We start from the raw sequence: 14,290 nt of genomic DNA, 5'->3' as shown, positions 1-14,290 counted from the left end.
CGAGGAACCCCGGAATGTTTCTCCAGACCATATCCCTCCCCCTCCCAAGCCACCAAGTACTGCAGACCCCTACCCCGGCAGCGTACATCCAGTAAATGCCAGACAGTGTACGCTGGGTGGTCATCAACAGTCCAGTGTGGTGGGGGGTGCTTGGCTGGAGGGCACAATTGACTGCTAGCCACTGGCTTCACCTGAGACACATGGAAAGTGGGATGTATCCTCAGAGTCATAGGCAATTTGAGCTGGACCATTGTGGGATTGACGATCCGCTCAATTTCAAAAGGTCCCAAGAAGCGAGGAGCTAGTTTCTTGGGCTCATCCTTCAGAGGATGTCCTTAGCCAAGAGCCAAAGCTTCTGCCCAGGCTGGTACACTGGTGTGGGAACCCACTGACGATCAGCAAATCTCTGGTTGCGGTCAGCAGTACAGAGTAGGGCCGCATGTCCTCCCAGACCTTGCAGCAATGGCAGAGATGGTCCTGAACTGAGGGCACAGTGATGCCCCCCTCATGGATGGGGTACAGGTGAGGTTGGTGAGCATGCAAAGGGGGATCTTCCAGTGGCAGTGCAAACCAGAGAATTGTGGGCGTACTCAACCCAAGCGAGGTGGGTGCTCCATGTTGACGGGTCATTTGCTTTTATGCAGCATAGTGCCGTTTCCAAATCTTGATTCGCCCATTCTGTCTGGCCCTTCATCTGTGGATGGAAACCAGATGATAGGCTTACAGATGTTCTGAGCCTGACAAAAGGACCTCCACACTGCAGAGAAACTGGGGACTGCAGTCGGAGACAACGTCTGCAGGGATTCTGTGGAGGCGGAAGTGTTGGACAACCAGGTTGGCTGTCTCCAGAGCTGTAGGAGTTTGGGAAGGGCCACAAAATGCACTGCTTTGGAAAAGCAGTCGACTATGGTGAGGTCAATGGTGTTCCTGTGAGAAGGGGGCAGTCCTGTGACAAAATCCAGGGTGATATGGGACCATGGTCAGCTAGGTACAGGTAAGGGACAAAGCAGTCCAGCAGGTGGTTGGTGGGAGGCTTTTTCACGGGCACAGACAGTACAGGCAGAAACAAAGGAATGGAGTATCTGTGTCCATGGAGGGCCACAAGAAGTGTTTCTTCAGGAGGAAAAGTGTCCTATCAATCCCCAGATGGCAGGTGAAACAAGAAGAATGTCAGAACCTGAGACCACATGGACTCTTGTACAAAAAGGCAGTTGGGTGGTCTGTTACCTGGGCTTCCTTCACTACGGCCTCTCTCCCCCAGGTGAGGGGTGCCACCACACAGGAGCAGGGAAGGATGGTCCTCCTCAGTAGTGTATTGCCAGGAGAGAGTATTGGGCTTCCCATTTTTGGACCCAGGACAATATGTTAACGTAAACCAGAACCTGCCAACGAATAATGCCCACCGGGCTTGACGGGAATTCAGGCGTTTCGCATATATTCCAGGTTCTTGTGGTCTGTCCAAATGATAAACGGATGTTCCGCTCCCTCTAGCCAGTGCCTCCACTTCTCTAATGCAAGCTTGACTGCCAGTAACTCCCGCTTCCCCACATTGTAATTACGTTTGGCAGGGGCCAACCAGCAAGAAAAAAAAGCACAGTGGTGCAGTTTCTGATCCAAACCAGAGCATTGAGAGCGGTCCGCTCCCACCCCAGAGTCAGAGGTGTCAACCTCCGCAACAAATTGGCTGGAGGGGTCTGATTGGGCCAGGATGGGGTGGGGGGGGGGGAGGACATGAAGAGTTTCTTCAGGTCTGTGAACGCTGAGTCGGCTTCAGGGTTCCACAGAAAAGGGGTCTTAGGTGAAGTGAGTTGCGTAAGGGACGCCACCACCCGATTATACTCCCTAATGAAACCGCAATAGAAATTCACAAACCCCAGAAACCACTAGAGTTGCTTGCATGTTGTGGGTCGAGGCCATTCCACCACTACCCAGATCTTCTCGGGATCTGCCCTTACTCGTCCGCTCTCAATGATGTAACCTAAGAAGCTGACGGAGGGGACATGGAATTCCCATTTCTCAGCCTTGACGAAGAGCTTTGTCTTCCAAAACCTCCGGAGAACCTGACGGACATGCTGGGTATGTTCCTGGAGAAGATCAGGATGTCATCCAGATAGACAAAAATCGATTTATGAAGTCTTGTAGGACATCATTGATCAGAGCTTGGAAGACAGCAGGAGCACTGGTGAGGCCGAATAGCATTACTAGGTATTCCAAGTGACCGAGAGGGGTATTAAGTATTAAATATTAAATGCCATTTTCCCACTCGTCTCCCTCCCTTATCCTGACCAGATGGTAAGCGCTTCATAAATCAAGTTTAGAGAATATGGTGGCCTCGTGAAGAAGTTCAAATGCGGAATTGATGAGCGGCAGTGGGTACTTGTTCTCGACGGTTATGTTATTTAGGCCCCGGTAGTCGATACACGGACACAGTGAGCTGTCCTTCTTCCCCACAAAGAAGGACCCTGTGCCTACCAGGGAGGATGAGGGACAAATAATGCCTACTGAGAGAGATTCATTGATATACTCCTCCATTGCTTCCCTCTCTGGTCAGGACAAGTTATATAGTCAACTGGTAAGTAGCAGAGCTCCAGGGAGAATGTCAATTGTGCAATTATATGGCCGGTGTGGGGGCAGGGAAAGAGCCCTTTGTTTGCTAAATACTTACCCCAGGTCATGATACTCCACTGGGATCCTGGACAAGTCTAGGGTTCTGGCTGCCGACAAACTAGCAGTAGACTGTACCAGAGAAAGGGCCAACTGGAGAAGAGTGGAATGGCAGAACAGACTCCAACTGACTATCCTGTCCGTGGTCCAATCGAGGTGGGGATTGTGGCAGCTCCATCAGGGGTACTGAAGGACTATCGGCATCTGCAGGGAGTTTATCATATGAAATTGGACCTGTTCCCGATGGTTTCCAGAGATCAGCAACGACAGCAGAGGTGTACAGTGCGTGACTCAGGTCAACAGTATGACATCTAGTGCCCGAACTTCTAGAGGGGTACTCAGTGGCTCCCAAGGAATCCCTGCCTGGGAGGCTACATCTTCATCCAACAGATTTCCCTCAGCGCCAGAGTCCACCAAGGCGGAAAGGGACAGGGACTGTTGGAGGTGTCTTATGGTAGCTGGGATCAGCATCCAGTTCTGGGAGACCATAGGGAAAGTTGCCTGGCTCACCAGGACCCCCTCTCTACTGGTGAGCCCTCTCCTCTTGGCCGAAGGGCACAAGTGGCAAGAAAATGGTCAGGCTGGTTGCAATAGAGGCAACTCCCAGCTCTTAACCTCTGATGTCATTCGGAGGGGGAAAGGCAGTTCTGTCCCAGTTGCATTGGTTGCCCCCCAGGGTGGTGCAATCAGCTGGGTCAGGAGCACCAAGGGGTAGAAGGAGAAGGAGCAGAGAGATTCAGGTCAGGAGAGGCTGGGAAGGTGACCTGTGAGGTGAATGGAGGTGTTGGATGAACTGTCCTCCCTCTCTGCTGTTCCCAGAATCGGTTGTCCAGTCTGGTAGCTAGGGAGAGCAACGCATCCAGGCTGGGTGTCTCATCTCGTGCCACCAACTCGTCCTATATCCTGTTGCAGAGGCCTTGCTGAAAAACCCCCTGGAGACCCTCCTCATTCCACCCCAAGTCAGCCTCTAACATCCAGAACTTCACGGAATATTCCGCAATGCTGCAGGAACCCTGACAGGGTGAATAGTTGTTTGGCTGCCTCCTTACCCCTGATGGGATGGTCAAAGACCTTTCTCATTTCCTCAATGAAGGTGTCAAATGAGGAGCAGGTCTGTGGCTGATTGTCCCAGATGGCAGTGGCCCATTCCAGTGTACTTCCTCACAACAACCCCACGATAAATGAGATCTTGGATCTCTCAGTGGTGTATGTGGAGGACCACTGCTCAAACACTAATGAGCATTGTAGTAGGAAGGGCTGGCATTTTCCCAGATCCCCAGTGTAGGGTTCTGGGTTCAGTATGTGCAGTTCCTTGGGTGGTCAGGTCATTGAATCATAGGGTGACACTCCTACAGATTGTCCAGGCTGGTCAGACAGTTCTCAGAGTGGAGGAGGCAAGGAGAGCAGAGACTCAGCTGGTCTGTTTGCTGACCTGACCAACAGTCACTGCTAGGGTACAGCAGTCTGCCATAACCTCCCAGAGCTACTGGTTATGCTGGCCCAGAAGTGAGCCCTGGCTGGTGAGGGCTTCGTACAGGGGATTCATGTCCACTGGGTTCATGGAGGCCAGAGTATTCTGTCACAATGTCAAGCAAAGAGCAAGCTCACAGAGAACCCAAATGTAGCACACTGGTACAAGACTGGAGTCAGGATGCTTCCTCAGAACCAAACACAGGCAGCAACCAGAAGGAATCTTGCCTCAGGGCTCTGAGGTGGGGTCTCAACACAAAAACTGGATGTCCTAAGAGGAACAGTGAAACCAGGACTGCTCTAGAGTTAGCCAGCTCTAAGCAGCCAGGAAACAACATATACCCAAAGGTTGACCAGTACTCTGGCAACTAGTGGCTTGTGAAACCAGGGCTCTTATGCTAGTGTCCTGATGGGGTTCAGGTGTGTGTCGTTATGCAATTAATTGAGCATGGACTCCATGTGCTGCACAATGAGGCACCTTCAATGGAGCTGAATCGAGGGCCAGCACTTGGAACCACGATATGGCATTGTTGTGTTGCTATCCATGGCAAACAATATTTACAGGTACTATAAGCTCGTACCACCTGTTTCTGGAGGATGAGACGTCAATGGTGTTTTTGTGCATTTTTTTTTAAAGTTTGAAGGTGTTTCACATGTGACAATTGTACAAAGAGGGAACTTGTGTTTATATGGAGCTTTCCTGATCTTGGGTGTTTGTAAGTGCTTTACACCATTTCGATACACTGCTAAGGAATTGAATTTGAAACTTATCACTTTGAATTGCATCTTAATTCTTCAGGCTGTTTAAACACTTTCACTTAAAGATAATTGAAATCTAACCTTGCAAAATCAAAAATATGGGTTGGTGGTAGTACAACTTATGGGAGTGGTGCTTAGTTAAAGGCAGTTGGGTGGTTTGTGCATACTTAGTGTACATTGGTAAATTCCATCTTCTGTGCAAATGACATAAATGTATCTGGTCCATCACAGTTAGAGAGGTGTGAGTCAAGAGGTGGACAAATGAATAGTGCACTCACTCCCTCAGTCCTCGGGCAGTGCCTGCAACATGATTGACATGATTTGCACATGGGGCTGATGAACGGTGTGGGCTTGGAGGAGGTTGAGCACACTGCTGTCTGTTAAAGGGCCTGTCCTTCCCTGGGGTACTGTCATAGAGCCCCAATGGATCATGTCATTCCTTAAGAAACGTTCCTGTGTTGTCTCCACATCCGGACAAATTTCTCCACTCAGACCTGCCAAGACTTCTCTGTCTGTGATTGGTCTGTGCTCCATGATGATGTCCTCTTGTGTCATCTTTCTGACTTCATGACTTCCTCCTTATCACTAAACCCGCCCCACCCCCCCCTTCAATCTTCTAACCTTGGCTCCAATCTCTCTTGCAATCATCTCCCCAATCTCCAACATCCTTATTCTTCCTCCACCACAGCCTCCCCATTGGAAAAATACTGAAGTGCAGTTAATGTTGTAACGTAGGAAAGGTAACAAACAAATTGTTCGAAGTGTGCACCAACAAACGATAATGTGAAAATGACCAGAAAGTCCTTCTGCATGTTGGCTGAGAAATAAATACAGGAACAGGACACCAGGGAAGACTGCCCTGCTCTTCAAAATGGTGCCAGGAGATGGGTGCTGCACATGAAATGTGTGCCTCTGACAATGCAGCAGTCCCTTGGTACTACATCGGAGGCTATTTTGTCTCAGGTTGTCTCAATTCTGGGCCTTAGTTGAGTCTTTCACTTGCTGTAACTATCCAACCTGGTTAGGAGATAACACTGCTGGAGTCGTGTTTAGTCCTTTTTGCAAGGAGATTGGATATTGTGGCTAAACCCTTTTGTATATTGGTATTGGTTTATTATTGTCACTTGTATCGAGGTACAGTGAAAAACTTGTTTTGCATACCGTTCGTACAGATCAATTCATTACACAGTGTAGTTACATTGAGGTAGTGCAGAGTGCATTGAGATATCACAGGTAAAAAAAAGAGTACAGAGTAAAGTGTCACAGCTACAGGGAAGTGCACTGCAGGTAGACAATAAGGTGAAAGGTCACAACAAGGTAGATTGTGAGGTCAAGAGTCCATCTCAACGTATAAGGGAACCGTTCAATAGTCTTATCACAGTGGGATAGAAGCTGTCCTTGAGCCTGGTGGTACTTGCCCTCAGGCTCCTGTATCTTCTGCCTGATGGAAGAGGGGAGAAGAGAGAATGACCCGGGTGGGTGGGGTCTTTGATTATGCTGGCTGCTTCACCAAGGCAGCGATAGGTATAGACAGAGTCCATGGAGGGGAGGCTGGTTTCCGTGACACGCTGGGCTGTGTCCACAACACTCCTCAGTTTCTTGCTGTCCTGGGCAGAGCAGTTGCCATACCAAGCCATGATGCATCCAGATAGGATGCTTTCTGTGGTGCATCAATAAAAGTTGGTGAGTGTCAATGGGGACATGCCAAATTTCTTTAGCCTCCTGAGGAAGTAGAGGCGCTGGTGAGCTTTCTTGGCTGTGGCATCTTTGTGGTTGGACCAGGACAGGTTGTTGGTGATGTTCACTCCTAGGAACTTGAAACTCTCAACCCTCTCGACCTCAGCATCATTTATGTAGACAGGTGCATGTACACTGCCCCCTTTCCTGAAGTCAATGACCAGCTCTTTTGTTTTGCTGATATTGAGGAAAAGGTTGTTGTCATGACACCATTCCACTAAGCTCTATCTCCTTCCTGTGCTCCGACTCATCGCTGTCTGCGATACGGCCTACAACGGTGGTATCATCTGCAAACTTGTAGATGGAGTTAGAGCAGAATCTGGCCACGCAGTCATGAGTGTATAGGGAGTAGAGTAGAGGGCTGAGGACGCAGCCTTGTGGGGCACCAGTGTTGAGAGTAATCGTGCTGGAGGTATTGCTGCCTATCCTCACTGATTGCGGTCTGCTGGTCAGAAAGTTAAGCATACAGTTACAGAGGGAGATGTTGAGTCCCAGGTCTCGGAGTTTGGTGATGAGTTTGCTTGGAATTATAGTATTGAAGGCAGAGCTGTAGTCAATAAACAGTAGTCTAATGTAGGTGTCTTTCCTGTCCAGATGCTCCAGAGCTGAGTGTAGGGTCAGGGAGATGGCGTCCGCTGTAGACCTGTTACTGCGGTAGGCAAATTGCAATGGGTTGAGGTCGTCTGGGAGGCTGAAGTTGATGCATGCCATGACCAGCCTCTCAAAGCACCTCATGATGGTGGATGTCAGAGCCACTGGTCAGTAGTCATTGAGGCATGTTACCTTGCTTTTCTTCGGCACCAGGATGATAGTGGTCTTCTTAAAACAGGAGGGAACCTGAGATTGAAGCAGGGAGAGGTTAAATATGTGTAGAGTATTTAACCTCTATGTACAAAGGTTAAATTTTAATGGGCTAACTGTGTTTAGAGCTTGTACTGGTGAATTGCTGTTGGTTACTACTACGATTGAATGTTGCTTCCCAATGATTTCAGTAACTTGGAAATTCTGGCTGGGAAGTTGAAACTTTTGCCGTGTGTTTCAGGGTTTCCCATTCCTAGTGTGAGCTTTTTACTCTGCCCTAATAAAGCTGATGATTTAAAATTTCTTTTAATCAGTAGTCATTTCATCTTCTCTATGGTATCAAACAGCCTCACTTTGTTAGATTCCAGTAAAGATCTGATTAAACAATTATTGATTTGAAGCACAAAAACACAATGCATTGATTTTTTTCTATTATTCTGATTTGTTTCTTGTTCCTGGATAATAGCAAATAATGGTGTGGAACAATGGGGAGCTCTTCCGGATAATTATCTTCCACTATTTCAAGTGAAAACTCTTGTTGTTATTTGTAGGGTCTTTACACAAAATGGCTGCTCTTTTTTATATATATATACATAAGTCTGTGGGTTTCATAAGTAATAAGTTGGCTTCACTGAGGCATGACCATCTTGTATACCCCAAATTCTTCTTTCCTTTCCCCTGTATTACATAGTATTTCTTCCTCTTGATGCTCTTGGCAATGAACCAATTTGTTAATTATGTATCGCAGATTCAAAATGTTAAGTTTCTCTTTCCACAGACGCTGACTGACTTGCTGAGGTTTTTCAGTATTTCCTGCTTTTGCTTCAAACTTCCAGCATCTGTGGAATCAATTTCTTTGATTTTTAGTTATGCATCTGTTAAGTTTAGGTGGGGAGGTAGGGATTGGGGGAAGCAGAAATATTTTGCAATGTGATCCCTGGTTGAAACTTGATCTGTACTTTGGCATTCAGTGTAAGGTTCTGGGAAAGTGTTCTTTTAAAGTCATCTTCTGCTCGTTTCTGTTCTGACTTAGGTTACCCTGACCCTGAAGTAATTTGGTACAAAAATGGGGATCCACTCACTGAGTCATCACACTATCAGATAGACTATCAAGAAGACGGGAGCTGCTCACTGATCATCACTAACGTCACTCAGGAAGACTCTGGGCATTACACATGTAAAGCAATGAATGCACTGGGTGAGGAGACTTGTTCAGCCACATTGACTGTTTACCCTCTTGAGCTGGCCCATCGCAGTTAGAAACATGGCATCAAGAGATGAACAATTGTACAGTACATCTACCATCCAGAACTCAGCCCTCAATATCCCAATGCAAGCAGCAGTTACCAGTGATGGAAGGCAAAGAGTCAACCCTTATTATCTGCCATTGCTGTTAGGTGACAGACTCCTAGTTGTTATGCAGATCCTGTGTTTGGTGGACATTACTCTCAATGTATGGACCACAGCAATGTGTGTGTAAATTTCAGGGTATTGAAAGGCTCACTTTTGGGATTCTTAGTTCTTGTTGAATGAGTAAGCACTGTAGCGAGAGGGTTGCCTTTTAAAAGTTGTCTCTCACCCCATGCTCAGAGCCCATTGAATGCAGACAGGCTTAACTTTGCAGACTTTCAAACCATTTCACTCAACTTGTTCCTTGTTGCCAGAAGATTAATCCTGACTCTTGCTGTGTCAGCTCACCTCTTACCTTTGATTTGCAGCAGCTGAAGTTTAAACATTTGATGGCATGTTTCCAACAGTTATGCACAAGAATAGTTTAAACAATTGCTGAATAAAGATGTTAAAAGTGAAAGCAACTACTTAAGTGATCCATTTGTCTCTACCTTTGGATAACACAGACATGAATTCTTCTTATGAAAATGAAATTTACATTTTTTTAAATGTAAATTCAGTTCTTAAAAAAATTTAGTGCTTTAAACTAAATGTGAATCCTGTTCAGTTTGGTCCCTGATCTCAACCCAGGTGAGAAGGGTGGAAAGGCTGAGGCAAAAGCAAGCTGGTCTGTAGTGTCTATCCCAATGCAGGCATCCTGTGCATCGGCCTTCAGTCTGAAGATGTGTATCCCAGAAAGATGAAGAGAAATGTATTAAATTAGAGGCAAAACATGTCTGAGAACTGCAAGGAAATCATGAGGCTAAACCTTACTACAGCAAATACCACAACATTCTATGTAGAGTGATTTTGTCACCAACATCTCAGCAAGTTGTTAGCTTGGCTAGGCTGTGTCACTTCCCGCAGCAGCACAATAGCAGATGAGAAGGTGAGATAACCAGGCAGTTTCTGAACAATAGAGTTCGGCCTCAATCTTTAACCACATTGTTAACCAGCAAATAGTTCACCTAAACTGAAGGCTTCATGCTTTGTAGTCTGCAACATGACCAGCAGCTTTGAAATTGCAGCAAGGAGGTTTGTCTTTCTGTAACAGTTGCTGGAGAGAGCCTCATCTGCTTTTGGAGAATTGAGGAGTTGACTTGTTTCACTGGATCAGCTCCTGGTACCATGTCCACAATGTTACCACTTAATGCCTGCTCCCTTTCATCATTTAATTCCAGTTCTCTAATACTGAATTGAAATATCGCCGTTCCTAAAAATCTGTTTGTGTTCTGATGCCCCAGACTTTCTACAATATACCTGCAATATTTTGGAGTGCTACACATTTTTTTGATGAAGTTTGTCAATGTCCACTAATATAGAGTGTTTGTGGCATAATCAACATCATAAAGCTCCTTTAACGATACCTGTGCATTGTCAAATAGATTTGTGATAGATGTGAAATATGAAAGCTGTGTTGAATCATCTAATCTGACCTGTTACTAAGGTAGTTCCACCATCTCAAGTAGAGCAATCTGCTTGTCAATAATTTGATATTCATGCTAATTATGTTACAGAGTTGTCTCCTGGATATTAGAATATTGATATGTGAAGATATAATTGATCTGTACAGGATGAACTATGTTGTGCAGAGCCTTTGCTTTTGGCCTCCATAAATTTATCTTTGGAGTGTTTGGTTATGATTTTGCAGGAAGATTGGGAAAGGTTCATGTGGCACCTTGTATTCAGTGTTATTATTGTAAGAATTTAGCAACAAATTCAAATTTTATGAAGTCTTTATAAATTACATTAAATATTCATCAAATGGTTTTAGCCAACGTCCCAACCATTCTGTGTTGTGGTTATTTTTCTCTGGTATTACAGAGATGATGCTTTGTAACAAAGTTCAGTGCTCTGGTAGAATGATTCAAAGGGTTTTTTTTCCATTTCATTGTCAGATAGAGATTCAGCACATCAAAACTGAGCAGCACCCATGGTGTTCTGTAAACCATCTAAGATGTTCACCATGACAATCTGTAAACATTACAAGCCAAGGGATCAAACGTGGTTCAGTGAGTGCAGAGGGGAATGCTGGGAGCCACACCATATCTGAAAGCGAGGAAGCAACCTAATGAAGGTGCAATGCAGGATTGCATGCAATGTTAAACTGCCCCCAATAGACAGAGCTAAGTGTAAATGTTGCAAAGACGTACGGGTAGGTTAATTGGGTTTAAAATGGGCGGCATGGACTCATTGGGCCAGAAGGGCCTGTTACCACGCTGTAAATAAAATTTAAAATTTAAACCAGATCCAGGTTCTGCAGTCCTGCTGTGTCAAGAACAGAGAAGTAGTCACTGTCCTCCACTGCAACACATTGGTGAATCCCTCAACTGAGCTTCTGTCCTTGATGTGAGCTTCCTTGACTCAATGCCCCAACACAACATCTGCTCCAGTCTAGATCGATAGGAGGCTGAAAAAGTCAACTGAAAAACAGCAGGGTCTTGTAAGCAAATGGTATCCTGCTGATGGAGAGGAACTTCAGACACATTTATAGCTTCCTTTTCCATAGCTAGGAAGAAAAGGGAGTGCTAGGCTTTCATTGGACCAGCTCAGGAAAGAAGACATTCCAATTGCCGGTTTCTTTGCTTCCTGCCACAGGGAAATCCATCACCAGAGTCCTCCTCGGCCATCTCTCCCAGTGGTGAAGAAGCTGCTCTCCAAATCAGAGTTTTTTTTTCACCCAGTGGTGTAGTGAATGTTGTGACTGATAAATTGAGGCACACGGAAGCTGTAACTGGGAGATATAAAAGGAGCTCATTCAAAACAGCAGATCTTCTGGAGGGAATCTAGTTCATCTCTCCTTGCACAATGTTTCCACTTTTAAAACTCAAAGACAACAATAACTGATTAACTACGGTTTCAATGGCTAAAATCACCACTTTAACATTTTGAATGTTGACAAGTAACAATGCAGAATTACATATGTACAATGGTAACACATCCCAACTAGCAGAACCTCTTTGAATATTCAATACTGGTGGCTGGTCCAAAAGCTTCTCAGCACAAACTTCACACAACCAAAATATACCTCTGTTGTTACAGTGTTGAGGGATGGCTCCCTGAATATACAACTAGCCAGAATATTAAGTGACAAAACAACCTGTCTTGAACTGTGCATTAAGCCTTTAACAATGTGTTAATGCAGGAGATGACCACTTAATGCTTCCGTGATCTCATCCCGAAGTTTTCAATGACCACCAATTAACATGAACATTTGTCTATTGTCTTCCCCTGCGTAGTTTAGAATCAGAATGTCCCACACCCAGTGATTGGTTTCAATAGCCTTAAAGTGTCAGTTGAAGTTAAATTGTGAACAGGTTTTATTTCCTGAAGACTGGTTCTCATTTTAATCAATATCTGCTATCCATAATTTCATAACTCCAGAATAATCACTAACAGTGAACATGGTTTTAGCTCGTGGCAACTTCTAGAGAAGTGCACTAGAAATAGCTGTGCTTGATCTTGCGATAGCTTTTGAGTGTCAATCAAGAGGGACCGAGGAGAATTGTCCTCTGATCTTGCTGCCCTCAGATATTTGTCTCCAGCCTACTTTGACCTGATGCCTGTAAGTCGTGATTCAAACTAATGGGTCCGAAACAGACCCAATCACATGGTAGAGGGGGACAAGCAAAGATGTGTCACTTTTCTAGCCTTTCACTCAATGTTTCCCAGCACATAATTTTACCTCCCCTCCTAAAGGTTTCCCCATTGGAATAAAGTTTGTCTTTTAGGGTGAAAGGAAGGCTGTTCAATCTATGTCACCTCCACTCCAGAATTAAGATCACTCCAACCCCAATCAGAGCTGCAGTACTTGGATAACACTTTTGGAGCCCAAGGTGCTTGTCACCATTGACTTGCTTGCTGAACTGTATGAACGAATGGGGGTGGGAGGGAGGGAGGGACGGGGGTCTTGCACTGAATATCTGGAATACAAATGTCCTCTACAAGCCTGTCCATTCTGTGAATATCATCCATGTCAACAAAGACCCTTGAGGAAACCCTGGTAAACATGGACAACATTTCCTATCTCAGGAGCCACCTCTCAGCGAAGGGAGACTCTCAATGACAAAATTCCCCACTGCCAACAAAACAGTTTTTGTGAGTCTGAGGAAAGAAGTGTTCGAAGGTCAGGACCGGAAAATTGATGCAAAGCTAATGATCGACCATTTAGCAGCAATCTCTGCCCTCCTCTGTGATACAGAGACGTGGATTCCAACATAGATCAAGGACCTTCAAAGCACTGGGGAGGTTCGACCATGCTGTCTCTGCACAACACTCCAAATCCATTGGCAGGATGAGTGAACAAACAGTCACTGTACTGTCCCAAACCAACGCCACACTACTGAAGCCCCAGTTACATTCAATGGGCAGCCAGTGTCTTCCACACGACTGACACCAGACTTCTGAAACAAGCACTTTAACCAGAAAACTTGCATCTGTTTCTCTCTCCACAGATGCTGCCTGAGTGTTTTCAGTTCTTTCTGTTTTATGGTAGATGATTATGATTGTTGGTGGTTATCTTCCTAGCCCCTGTCCATCACTTCCGGGCAGTGTCCGAGGCCCAACTAACTTCAGCTGCTTAATCAATGACCTCCCATCAGAAGGGTAAAGTGGGAATGTTTGCTAATTGTTTAATTCTCTTTGCAATTCCTCAGAGTGAAGCAGTCTATACGTGGGTGCAGCAAGACCTAGACAACACCTGGGCAAGGACTGGTCACCAGCAAGTTACACTTCTCTCATACAGGTGCGAGGCAATGACTGTCTCCAACAAGAGATGTCGGCATTCTTACCTTCGACAATGATAATTTTGTTGAATGTCACATTCCCCAGTAGCCATGCTCACTATTGGCCAGAACCTGGTGTGAAACCGACTCACCTCCTGACTCCTTAGAGCCTTCCCATGATTTGCAAGGGACAGTCCTGGTGCATGGTAGAATGCTCTCCACTTGCCTCCATGCTCAAGAAGCTCAACCCTAGGGAAAAGCATCCCACTTGACTTGCACCCAAAACATTCTCTAACTCTGCTGCTAATGCATGGTGGATGCAAAACACACCATGTTTACTCCCTGAGGCTAATCCAAGAGCACCTTCCAAACCCAGCACTCCGACCACCCGAAAATACCAAGGCATCAGACTCATTGGTACACAACCATTGTAGGTTCCCCTGCAGGTTGCACATCACCCTGATTTAGAAATATATCCTCATCCTTTCATTCCTGGGTCTAAGTTCTAGAATAGTGGCACAGCTAGTAGAGCAACCACCTCGCAGTGCCAGAGACCCGGGTTCAATCGCAACCTGCGGTGCTGTCTGTGTGGATTTTGTATATTCTCCCTGTGACCGTGTGAGTCTCCTCTGGGTGCTCCAGTTTCCTCTCTTCAAATTCCTCAACTTTAAATTGCTCTGAACATGTAGGTGTGTGGTGGAATCTGGGGGGAGCTGCTGAGGACATGGGGTGAATAAAGATGGGGT

At 45.8% G+C, this 14,290-nt stretch overlaps 1 protein-coding gene across 2 annotated transcripts in view; it reads left to right on the top strand.

The window, feature by feature from the left end:
- LOC127583081 (myosin light chain kinase, smooth muscle-like) overlaps positions 1–10,609 on the top strand; it is a 61,905-nt gene extending 51,296 nt beyond the window's left edge. For both annotated transcript variants that reach the window (XM_052038823.1, XM_052038825.1), the window contains one exon: positions 8,465–10,609. In XM_052038823.1, coding sequence (XP_051894783.1) covers positions 8,465–8,691 — 227 coding nt within the window. In that variant the 3' untranslated portion in view covers positions 8,692–10,609. The remainder of the gene's footprint in view (positions 1–8,464) is intronic.
- Positions 10,610–14,290: the final 3,681 nt, after the last annotated feature.

The sequence above is a fragment of the Pristis pectinata genome, chromosome 25, assembly GCF_009764475.1.
Source record: "Pristis pectinata isolate sPriPec2 chromosome 25, sPriPec2.1.pri, whole genome shotgun sequence".
Taxonomy (NCBI): Eukaryota; Metazoa; Chordata; class Chondrichthyes; order Rhinopristiformes; family Pristidae; genus Pristis; species Pristis pectinata.
The sequence above is the reverse complement of the archived record's forward strand: the minus strand, read 5'-3'. Positions and strand labels throughout refer to the sequence as shown.